Source organism: Oryzias melastigma, linkage group LG4, assembly GCF_002922805.2.
Source record: "Oryzias melastigma strain HK-1 linkage group LG4, ASM292280v2, whole genome shotgun sequence".
NCBI lineage: Eukaryota > Metazoa > Chordata > Actinopteri > Beloniformes > Adrianichthyidae > Oryzias > Oryzias melastigma.
The window spans coordinates 15,643,217-15,656,006 of record NC_050515.1 but is presented as its reverse complement, the minus strand read 5'-3'; the positions used below and the strand labels follow the sequence as shown (position 1 = coordinate 15,656,006).

At 38.5% G+C, this 12,790-nt stretch overlaps 1 protein-coding gene across 2 annotated transcripts in view; it reads left to right on the top strand.

Moving 5' to 3' along the window:
* The first annotated feature begins 2,217 nt into the window (after positions 1-2,217).
* The window catches only part of cachd1 (cache domain containing 1), a 75,665-nt gene continuing 65,092 nt past the window's right edge, over positions 2,218-12,790 (top strand). For both annotated transcript variants that reach the window (XM_024278795.2, XM_024278794.2), the window contains exon 1: positions 2,218-2,814. In XM_024278795.2, the coding sequence (XP_024134563.1) occupies positions 2,569-2,814 (246 nt within the window). In that variant the 5' untranslated portion in view covers positions 2,218-2,568. The remainder of the gene's footprint in view (positions 2,815-12,790) is intronic.

Below are 12,790 nucleotides of genomic sequence, written 5' to 3'. Positions count from 1 at the left end.
CGGTGTGCTGAGCACTTGGATTACTTCCCTCACTGTGCTCTGTATTTTCCAGATTTAGACCATGATATGTGGAATAAACCAGTTCAATATTTTTTATTTTTAAAAGGTTCAGGTAAATATTTGAAATAGAAATCAAGTTTTCTTGAAGTAACCAAAGAAAAACCAAACAGTCCAAAGTTTTAAGCTTATAATAAGAAATTACTATTGATTTATTAGGTTTTATTTGATGTTAATAATAATAAATACTCTTACTTTTTCTAGTCAGGTTATTGTGCTTGTCACATATCGTTCTAAAAAAGACAAACAACAAAAAACAGTCCAATGGCAAAATTACAAAAAGATATTTCTACAAAACTTTTCAAGGAAATCATAGTGTTACCCTTGTTCATCCTCTCACATCTGTTGTGTCTGCTGAGCATCTATTCTTACTTCACTGTCTTATAAAAGTCTATTAACTTTTCCCTCCAGCTTCAGCTTCATCATTCAACCTTTTTCATGACATCTTACTCTGACTGACTTTTACTCCTTTTTTTCCTTTAATGATACATCTATTTTTCACACTCAGCCAACTTACTCCTTTTAGACTCAAACATGCCACAATTACTCTAAAATTTACTGACATGTTTCAAATCCATGCAAATTTTATTAATAAAAATATTAATTTAAAAATGAGTCTTCAAAGTTTTGTTAAATAAATTAAAACCAGTATGAAATCATGTATTTTGGGCAAAATGTAACTGTTATGTTTCCATAGATTTAAATAGAAAATACAGTTAATTAAACAGAAATCGAAAACAAGTTAAAGCCTTGATTTTAATTTAATTAAGTGTTAAGTGAATATGTTTTATTTGCTTAAAAGTTTGTAGGGCAAAAAAAAAAACAACCCTAAACATGAAATGCTGAGACACTGAAGGCGATTGGTTGTGCAGCAACAAATCACACAGTCTTCAAGCCAGTGAAGTGGAGAGAGAGCACTGATTAAAGGTCAGCTGTTTAATGGGTTTGAGGTCTGTTGTACTTGAAAGTCTCAGATCATCTTAAAAGGTGCATTCATGATCAAACTATCTGCCATACATCTTGATTGTGCAGCCATCCAGTAAAACATGAAACACAAAAATCTACCTTTACTACTAGAGTTGTAGTGAAAACAAGAAGTGGATTCCTGCAGGAATAGTGGTCCTGCAAGAATTCCTTAGCTTAATTGTTAACAAAAGATAAAAAGCAGCAATTTGCATATTTAGATGAAAAGCAATTGTTTCTCTTTAATAACACTTTAATAGCAAGCAGTAGTGTATTTTTTTTGTTTATTTAAGTCATAAAACTACAGTTTTTTATTGTTCTTTATGAACTCCAATATGTTCAACAGCATTCCCTTTTGTTTGGCCCTTCTGAGATGTGTGGCTTGTCATTTGATGCCATATTCCAAGAATTCCAGTCATCACAATGACATTTACACTGATTTCCCCCACAATGTGGCTCTGGGGACAGAATTAAGGACAGCTTTCTTTCAACTTGCCCGACATATAACCAAGACACACGGACAGAAAGGGACACAAAACAACTACGGATTGAATTACTGCTCGCTTTGTAACTCATGTAATTGATCCTTTAAATATTTATGTTTTTCTAGCATGTAGTAAAAAGTTTGTGTGTTTTGGGCAGTATTTGTTTGGGTCGCGCCTCATTTTAGTTGTAGCTTTCACAATGTTGTGGCTTTCTTTTGAAACATTTGTAAAACTTTTACTTGTTGCTTTTCTCTTTTTTGTATATAATTTGCAGAATAATTTTTATTTTAACGTAGCTTTCGTAGCACATTTAGTTTTGGTATTTGTCTGTTTTTTTCCACCAGCAAGCCAGTTCATTGATATTTAAAATACTTTCAAAAAAGATACAAACTTATAATGTCTGATGAAAATACCAATAATTAAAAAACTATCTTTGTACCAGAGTTGTAACTTTGAAGAATGATGTGGCATTCACGGAAGCTCGGATTAATACCAGTTATCTATATTTTGTTTATTTTTGCTACGAGTTCTTCAGTAGTTTTGAGTGAAAATGTTGTCAATCGTTTATTAATATTTGTTCATGTAAAAATACACATTTTATACCGAAGAATTTAACTAAAAATTAATTTCTCAGCTGATAAGATTCTTTTATCCAAGGCGGTCTGTGAAGGCATCCTGAGAGCCTGATCCATTGATCCAGAGATCCAGGCGCCGGTAGGACTCCTCGCTGTTTCCCCGCCTCCCACTTTCACCCCCATTGTGGTGAATCTCTGGCTCTCACACACACTTTGCCAGACTTCCAGGAGTTGGGGCGGCTGGTCGAAGAGGGAATCCCGACAACTGCAGAAAAATAACCCAAACATTTCCTCTTTCCTGTATGGATCTGCTTTCTTCTCTTCGGAGGTTTCGCGGAGGTGCGGAGGTTTGCGTCGCTGGGAATTGTGGAGGCTCGTGTCGGAGGGGACGTTACGCTGCAAAGTTGTAAAAGTAGTTCCCTTGAGGTTCTCGTTTGTTCCGCCGCCACCAGCTCAGACTCGGTGCTCCTCCAGCTTCTACTTCCATCATGGCGTGGCGGACTGTGGAGAAGTCTCCGCTTTTGACGCGGACTTCGCGCGCAGCTTTCCGGGATAAACACCTTCGCCGTGGCCGGGGCTCGCTGGCTGTTCGGAGTTTGCTTTCACTCTGCTTGGTTCTTTCTTGTGGATATTGCGGAGCGGACTCAGAGTTTTCTATCCTGGAGGAAGCACAGGTTTTGGCGGATCAGATGAAAAAGCTGTCTTCTCACGAACTGGGAGTATTTACGATGCAGGTAAACATTTTTTAATACCCTCTTGGTAAAGGTGAGCTTAGCAACAGCTTCACGTTGAGTGTCGCAAAACCTCTCCAAACAAAAAGAAAGGGCAAAGGCTGCTGTACCATGACTAAATAATAATAACGAGACAGTCATAAACAACAATGTTAAATAGTAAACTTCTGGTTTGGTTCGGTTCGGTTTGAAGCAGTGCCGGTGGAGCGCGAGACCCTCTCCACGCGCCCCCCAAAACTTCAGAAGATGCGTTCAAATCTACCGGGGGAAAAAAACAAGCCTTTATTTAAAAAAACTATTTTAAAAAACCGAAATGATTAATTACGTAGCCATTTTAATATTTGCTCCGAGAAATTCGATTCAAATCTGAAAGTTTTAAACTCACCAACAGATGACCCCTTTTTGCTAAAAAAAAAATGTTTAAAATGACAAGTTTTTTATTTTTTTTCTCCTCTGGACACAAAATGTGTTTTGTGTATAAAAACACAGATGGTGCCACACGAAATAAAGAAACTAATTTGTCTGACAGTTTATTTAGCTCACATTACTGTCACAGAAAAAATATCTTGACGTATGCATATTACCATACCAATACAACTTAAATGTATTTCAGTGCTTTTTATATAATTAGGTTATGGCTTGTAGCTGGTACAGATTTATTCACATCTGCACTGATGTTTCATTGGGTTGGGTTTTGTGGGTCAGAGTCATTCGACAGATTAGTATACAAATAAAGAAAGAGAATATTAGTGAGGAGTTTAGTTTAAAGCAACCCAGATTATCTGTTAAAATGCGACTAGTTTGACTTTAGTTTGTTTTTCTGGCCCTTGATGTGAGGATGAAAAGGGGAAACAAATGAGCTGTAATGGAAATTCTTAGCAGATCATGGCCTTTACCATTTGGTCTGACACTTGCAGTGGATTTTGTGATGCAGTCTAAAATGTACAGAAGTTGAGCAAAGTTAGCCGTGATTTTTTTAGACTATTTTGGCATTATAATCTCATATTTATCTAAAATGTGTTTTATTCTACAGCTAACCACATATTTTACCAATAAAAACACACCTTGCTGCTGAAATTAGTTTGACATGAAGAGCTATTTGATATTTTCATTTTGTGGCTTTTGCCTTGACTTATTAGAATAAAAAGGGTGACTTCTGTTTTTTTCTCCTTCAAATAAAACAGTAAATGCTGTACTTTTAACTGTCTCATAACTGTCACATAAATCAGATTTAGCTTACATGTCATGCCATTTAACTCTGAGTTGTCCCACAACTGAAACAGGTGTGCGTGTGTGTGTTTTATTTTAATAATTGTAGATTCTGATAAAATGGTTACCCATTTGTGTTTTTTAAAAGATATGGACTGTTTTGTTCAAAATTCCAATTAAACTAGGAGCTATTTTCTGATTACCGGTAAACAAAATGGGAAAAATATTTAAACTAGATTAGTAATCTTATTAAGTGAAGACTGATCAGTCTGTCACTATAAAAGTTCAATGCCAACCTTGAAAAAAATGTTCCTCAGCATATCCGTTTCTACTTGCCTTCACCTGTGATGAAAACAATTGTACGAGAATTTGATGGGCTCATTAGAGGTAGCACCAAAGTATATATATGCCCTCTTTCCTTCTGTTTGATGTGATTAGGATTGGTTGTTTTATATGTATTTTTGTGTTTTAACGGTCTCTGACTCTTCGATTGCCCAAATATCACAAAGATTCATCTTTGCAGGAATTGACGTTTTCTTGCAGCCTCCATTGATTAGAAAGTGAAGCCAGTATAATCCATAGTCAGCCGTCGGCAGAGCTGCGCCATGTCTCCAAATGGCAGGGGGTGCTGGGGATTTATAGGGTAAGGCGAGGGGGGGTGTTTTGCACTTCAGAGGCAGGGGAGCTCACAGGCCCTGAACACAGAGGCAGAGCGGTGGGGGGGCCCAGGCCCCAAATGCTGTTTCATCTTCTGTGCCTCCACACTGAGTTGCCTTCATCCCAGCACTGGGAGTCAGCTTTGAGGGTTTTGTCTGATCCCGGCGGATCTGCCGTTGTCACAGCCCTTCCCCCCCTGAGCCCCAGTTTGAGCTTTTGGTGCTTCAGTTTTGCTAATTTCCTCCTTGTTTTTTTAACTAAAATATTTTTGTTTCCATTAATGTTTCTGAAAATGACTCTAATATCTACCAAGTTATGATTAATTTAAGACAATTTCAGCTTTTATCCGCCCGACATACAATTTTGCGACTGATTTCAAATTCAAACAAACTGAAGCGTTCAGTGTGGTGTTGCATCATGGGAAAACTTTTCAGAGCATTTTGTAGTTGAGTGAGTGACTCCCTTGACGTGAAGTCAGTGAGTATTACCGAAATAGTGCATTTCATGAGCTTGTCAGCAGTTTCTGCAAATGCAAAAAAGGTGCAACACCTTGCATCAGCCGTTGGGGAAACAAAATGCAGCCTTTTTTTGTTTGACTTCTGTAGTGAATGTAAATTATTTTAAGTTGATCATTGTGAGGCATATGTTCTTCCTTTTACCTTTACATTGAGTAGAGCACCATGATCTGTTCACTTAACATTGTCTTTAGCCAGTGTTGGTCCATTCGTCCAAATAAAATAAAGTATTTTTTTTTAATAGTTACTTATTGCTTTATCCTCTGCATGCTACACCCAAGCTGCCCCCCTATGGTTGACATTATCTTCAAAAGAAGGACTCCAGCTAATGTCTAAAAGTTAATCTCCATATAGTATTCTGAGATCCCAAAAGGACAGTAGAATAAAAGAAGGGATTTGGGAAAACCAGCTGGCATCCTTTTTTTTACTGAGGGCTCCATCGGTGTGGAGAATTCCCGTGGTAATGTTTCGGCATAGATCTGAGGGGTTTGTTAATAAGAGCATTCATTTAACCTGTAATTGTAGCTGTCTTCACTCCACCCCTCATTATCTAGGGGAGATGTAATTTGAGGCAGTTTTAGTTATTGTTCCCAAACTCACTGGGTCAGCCGTGTTCAAAATGACACAGTTGCTGCTAACACTTTGTAAACATTTAGTTAGTTTTCAATGGCACTTAAAAGTATTCATAGTAGTGTTTTGAAATGTTGCTGCACATTTTTCTGCTGCATCTGGTTATTCTTTGTTGTCAACTCAGTAAAAAATGAATCATTTCTTCATCTATAAGATATTTAATCCTATTTTATTGTATGTAAAGTTTTTGACATTCATGCACCAATTAAACACATGTCTCAGAAAGTTAGAATATAATAAAGAATCATTACACAGAAGGAAATCATTCTTGTATTCATATTTTGTAATAACATCAAATAAAAAAACTCTTAAATTAGTGCCTCAAAAATGTAAAGATTGAGGAAAAATACTTAATGTTGACAATGTAGCTAATTGACATAAAACACCCACAAGTGTTTTCTGAGTTGGCCTTAGTAAGCTACATATTCATGGGAAAGATTGCTGACTTGATGCATGTCCAGAAGGCAGTCATCAACGCCCTTCACAATGACGAGCAACAAAAGATCGTTGATCAACAAGTTGGTTGCTCACGGAAGGGCTTTATTCAAAAGGGACAGTGAGATTAAATCTACATTGATTTGAGGTCCAGTGTGAAGTTTGCACAATTTTCTTAAGTCCACACTCACTATCTTGATGAGCAATTGATGCTACCCTTGGTTATTGCGTTGTATGGGGTGATGATTTTATTTTCCAACAAGACTTGGGACATGCTCACACAACAAACGGTGTCTATTGCAGCTTTAATAGTCATGGAGTAACTGTGCTTGATTGGCCTGCAAATTCACCTGACTTGAACCTGATAGAAACCCTTTGCTCTGTTGTCAAGAGGAAGATGAGCTACCATTACACCTACGAAGTGCCACAGGGGGATTGCCTCCACTCTACAGTGTATTGATACAGTAATTCATTGAAAACAAAGCCCAATAAAGTCTAGAGGGCATATAAATTTATGGAGTTCTCAGAGAATCTGAAATTTGGGCCAAAACACCTTGTTTTGATTGTTTTATATATTTTCTCTTGTGAAATACTAACAAAAACACTGTTTGTCCCTCTCATCAAGTTATTTGTAAATTGTTTATAAGAAAGGCTGCTGTTGCAGCAAGAAAGAGCGGATGATGCATTGTTTTCTCCCATTCATGGCTGCTTGTCCATTACCAAAGTTTATTCCCAGACTGGAGAAATGGGACTGCCATAGATTTGCAAAATCTTCTATATCTCTCCACCTATTTTGCCTTCAGTGATGACAAGCTTAATATATTTAATACTCTGATTCTTTTGTTAGCACAACTAGGAGTCTTAGGTGAACACAACATGCCTCCAAATGTTCAAGGAGATTTGATGGTGACGGACTGCTTTGGTAGGCTCCCAATACCTTAACTAGATCAGAGTTTTGCTCTTTGCAGTCTGCTCCAGTTTGTCAGAGAGGCATTGGCTTTGTTCAGCAAACTATGACCACAAATCTGAAGAAAACTTATAGTATAGTCTGTCCTGACAGGGTGGGATAATTTTCTTTTTTGAGGGTTTCTTTCTCTGGAAAACCACTTTGACTTGTTCCATGAAATAGGAAGGTTGTAGACCGCTCAGTGTGCCTGTAGAGTAAAAATTTTTGTGCAGGGCTTTTCCTACGGGCACGTTGTGGGGGACAAAGGGTCGCAGTGAACATATGCAAGACATAAGGGTAAGTAAGGGTGAAGTAGGTGAGATGAAGGTGCGTCGTTGATATTCACACTCACACACATAAATCCTGTGGACTGTGCAAGGGGATCTTAGGAGGCCAGTACTCGCAACTTAGTTGCAACTCGAGTGTGGCGTAAGGACACCCGTATGTCATGGCTGAGTGCAACTTACATTAGTCTTTTGAATACTTCACAATACACCTATTAAACACTGAAAAGCTGTGCATTTCATTTTCACTGAGCCTCAAGGGATCTGCAAGGCACACAGGCTCCCCTTACAATGCACCTCGAACTGGCCGCTCCTCTTTATAGCCTCTATGAACCCAAAAACCTGCAGCACTGAGGATGCATGTGGCTATACTTTTACCTGTGAGCAGGTGGAGTAATGCATTTTTAAAAAAAAATGTGCCAATACTCATTTAAACAATTCAGTTGTAGGGCACCAGATATATCACTTCAAAGCCCCAAATCTGTTCCAATTGTGGTTTGTTGCTGTGCTAGGCTTGTCCAAAAACCTTGACATCAATATTAAGCTATTTCAGGCTCTAGAGCTGCCAGTAGTAAATGAAAAAGTGATTTCACAACTATGTGAAGCAATCCTGCTCTCTTTCTTACTTCATAATGAATCGGTGCACAGAGGGAGAGAGGATAAAAAAGAAGGATTTGACGATGTGTAGCGGGATATCAGCATTCCTGCTATGCTCTCTGCAGCACAGCTTCAAAGCTTTCTTGCCTCTTGCTTCATTGCTTGCATGACTCTAAGCTCAGTCAAGGTTACTTTGACACCTTTTCTCACCAAAGGTTTTACAGGTTTTTTTTCTTAAAGGTGCATCTACTAAGAAGAGGTGGAATTCTTTTTGAGTTTGCTCTTGTTACTCCATAGGAAACGGGAAAGAAGTTGAACCCATCAAGTCACAACCCTAAGAATGGGTTTTACAGTCTATCTTCTTGTTTTTCTCATTATAACAGCTTTAAATACATTAACTTTTGATGCATCTAAATCAAGGAAAGGACACCAAGAACAGAATTAAGTGATGTATCAACCATTTTGACAGTAAATGTCAGAGAGCTGTTAGGTTCATATTTTTTGCAAACCATGACCACAAATCTGAAAACATCTTACAGTATGTACTGACAGGGTGGGGTAACTTTCTTTTTTTTGTGTTGTTTTCTTGGGACACAACCTGCCCCATCCCCCAGTATTGTGAAACTTGACCTCAAACTTGGAGATGGTGTTAGTACTTGCTCCAAACGAAGCTACAACTTAGTTTTGGTCTTCATCACCATTTGTTTATTGTCTGTCTCTATATACAGTCAACTCAAAGTCCTAGGAAAGAGTTGAACAGTGTTTAATTGTTTCTAATATGGTGCTTTGTCAAGCTGATCTGGAATTCTCTGTCTAAATTTTTTTAAGTCAAAGACATGCATGAATGCCTCATTTTTTTAAAGTCAGCAGTTTAAAAAGATTAGGTTACGGTTATTTTTTAATCTAGTTTGGATCATACTTTCTCCTGTATTGTATTCATACTGTGTTAGCCTAAAACAGCTCAACAACTTTAGCTGCAACAGTAATTTTGCATGTTTTAATACTGATATTTGCTTGTATTGATTAACTTAACTACTTCTAAACTGACTATAAACCCAATATAGGAACTGAGATGTCACTTTTGAGATGCTGCAAGATGTTTTCTCCACTTTCACAACACATCACTGTAACACATTTTTTAACATCTTGGCAGAAAGATTTTTACTATAGAAAAAATTCTGAAGGACAGAATGATATGATGCAACCTCAGTTTGAGAACTCAAAGCATACCTTTTACTTATCTTTTAGCTGTTTCTGCATCTAGCTATGGTTGAATCGTGGCTGACCTGAGCTGCATAGGGTATGTGTTAGTCAGACATGCATTTCAGTGAAAAGGCAGAATTCCTTTTCTTCTTTTCAACACCTCTTGAATCAGGATGTGCTTCTGTAATTCATGAGCTCTGAGACTGTCTGCAGACTATCTGTCTCAATGTTACTTTTTCAGATTTACTTTTTGATTCCATACTTTTCAGGTACGTTTTTTTTAAATCCAAACTCCTCACAGGACATCAATGGTATCCCAATGTCAGGCAATCTTTTTTTTGTCAGCATTTCCCACCCTCACTGACTTGGAATTGGGCAAAGGTACTGGCAAATACAGTTAGTGTTCAATTTAAAACATTTGCTCTAATTACATGAAACACCAGTCATTCATATTTCCAAAAAACAAAAAAACAAACAAAGTCTTGTGGTGTTTGGGGAAGTTTTCCTTTTTTCCGAGATACTTGAGCTCTGAAAATGGAATTCTGTTTTTGATTTTCTTTCTAAATTTTGAAATAGAGATCAGACCAGTTCCTGATGATCTGATATGGCTAAATGATTTATAGTTGAGCAAAATCTAAAATCTTTCTGACAATACTGACATTATAGTGACATTTTGAACAGAAGAGATCTAAGGTCAAGTGCTTAAAATCCAATCCGTTTCTTTCTATAGAAATGTCTTGTTCTTACACTTTGCGTACAATACTTAAGCATGCACTATGTATCTTGCACTGCCAAAAAAAAGTCTTTCCAAATCTCCTTGCCATGTTGAGCTTTTCTTCAAAAGCTTGTAGATTGTCTCATGTCTTTCTATCAGATCCAGTTAAATTTTTTGTCTGTAAATGTAACCCAGGACTCTGTCTAGGCTCCTGCTGGATGGCGGTCGGAATGAAGCATAAGACTGATGTTCTCCCTCTTCTGCACCAGCTGTTGTGGTTTAAATCACTCTGTGCTGTCGTGGCCAGACCATTTATCTGACCGCTTTTTGATCCGTTTCCCATTTCTCCTAGAAGGAGAGCCTCTCAGCGTTTGGCCTTGACTGAAATTAGTTTTGCAGTGTTTTCACAGCGGAGTTCACATTTTTGTGTCTGCTTTTGTTCACTCTATCTTTTCCCTCTTGTGTCTCGTACCGACCTACTCTTAAATGCCTATTGCTTGTTGAGAATCTGGACCTGGTCTTTCTGAGGCAGCCTTCAAACTGGATTAGGTTAGTTCTGGTCAGATTTTGGAAATCAACATTTTACTCTGCAGTGGTAAACGTGCTGTTTTTAAGTTTTGCAAGATAAGCATCAAAGCACTTGGAGGTAGCATACCAACATCTGTGTGTTCATCAGTTTGACGATAATCTCATGCTAATCATATCTGTTGCTTGAATGATTTAGGCTAGGAAAGCATAATTGTTAAAAGTATACTTTTATTTGATGTCTAGATATAAAAAAATGATGAATGAATGATATGAAATGGTCAACTAAAATTAAGATAAAGAAAAAACAACAAATAAAGTTTGGTCTTTTGATCTCAATGCTGAAGAGATGAAACAGCAGTCGGCAGCAGATGGAAAATTCATATTCTCAATGTACAGTTTTTCCTTTCTCTTTAAGTCTATAAAAATGTTCTATTAAAATAATTGTGGTGGATAGACATTATAGTTTTATATGATTTAGTGTACTCAATCTCTTCTTCTGTTAGCAGTTACTTCCTCTCTTCATCCCTTCATTCAGGGTTCTTTGCTGTTGCATCCAAATAAAAGGAGAAGGCTATTTACTAGTGATCCCCAGTTTTGTGATAACTCTCCCAAATTCCTGCTATTGTGTTAGTTCGCTTCAGGCTGACCTGGAGGTGTGAGCCCAAAGACCCCTGGCCGCCCCTTATTTGGTTGACCCTTCATTCACCACAATAGCCAAGACTCAAAATGAACTCTGCCAGTAAGAGAGAAAAGGGGATAGAAAAGGGTGGTGCTTTTCTCGGCAAAGCCAAAGAGGGGAGGGTGCAAAATATCCATTTGTGAGGGGCAACCGTAATATAGGTACCAGCTCCCTCCCCCAGACAAGTTGGACTTGCAAAGTTCCCATCCCCCTCAAAAAAACACGCTTGAAATCCTGCAGGAGAGGCTTTGCATTCTCGATGAGGAGAGAGTTGGAACTCCCACTGTGGAGAAGCAAATCAGACGTTTTTTTCAAGCTTTTTTTTCTCCCCTCTTTTCTCTTTCACTGCTTATGTTTGTCTCTCTTGGGTCTCTGTGTTGAGCCTACAAACTTTGAGTCAAGTCAGCCTTCACAGTTTTTGTAGAAGCCCCTTTCAAGAGCTCAAATTTTTTGCACTTTTCAGTGTTTGTATTTGGATAGGTGCATTTTCCTGGGTGAAGCTCTGTCTTTGAGTAGCAGTGGATTTGTGGGAGGTTGCTTGACCAGGTGCAAACACTTAAAAAAAGAATGAAGAAAGTTGTATTTTTAGTATGCAGTTAAACCATTTGTATAAATGCAGTTCCAGCCAGTTGGCAATCCTCTTATCCTTTCTTGATCTGAAGCACAGTTTTCATGAGCATCTTGTGTGAAAAGAATCGAGATGCAGCTCTGGACATCTGGAAAGACTTATCTTAGATTACCTGGACATAACAGAGCTGCTGCTCAGATCTGCCTTCCGATGACGTTTGGAATTTCCATCGAGCAAAAAGTGGTTGTCCTGATCCATTTAAGATCTGCATCATCCCTCCTCTAAAATTATTATGGAAAATCTCTATTACTATATTTTAAGCGCCATAAGGCACACTTAAGATTCATAATTTCACTTCATAATCCGTAGCGCCTTAAATGTTGTTTGATTCTGGTTGTGCTTACTGAGGGCTGCACGGTGGCGCAGTGGTTAGCGCTCTTGCCTCACAGCGAGAAGGCCCCGGTTCGAATCCCGGCTGGGGGATTTGGGACCTTTCTGTGTGGAGTTTGCATGTTCTCCCTGTGCATGCGTGGGTTTTCACTGGGGACTCCGGCTTCCTCCCACTGTCCAAAAACATGCTTTGTAGGTTAATTGGTGACTCTAAATTGCCCCTAGGTGTGAATGTGAGAGTGGATGGGTGTGTGATTGAGGCCCTGCGACGGACTGGCGACCTGTCTAGGGTGTACCCCGCCTTCGCCCATCAGTAGCCGGGTTAGGCTCCGGCACCCCTGCGACCCCGACAGGGACGAAGCGGTAAAGAAAATGGATGGATGTGCTCACTGATGTTACGACAGTCTTACGATTTTGACGGGTACACGCCAATCTGTCAAAATATCAGTTTATTTTTTAAAGTTGCAAGGACGGCTTCTTACGCTTCTAATGTGACTAACATGTGGCATCCTACAAACAAATGAATGCAGTCAATTAAGTCTGACTGACTGACAGATTCTCACTTTATACACCTTATTGTTTAGTGCGTCTTGCATGTGCTTAGGTTTGAAAAAAGACTATTC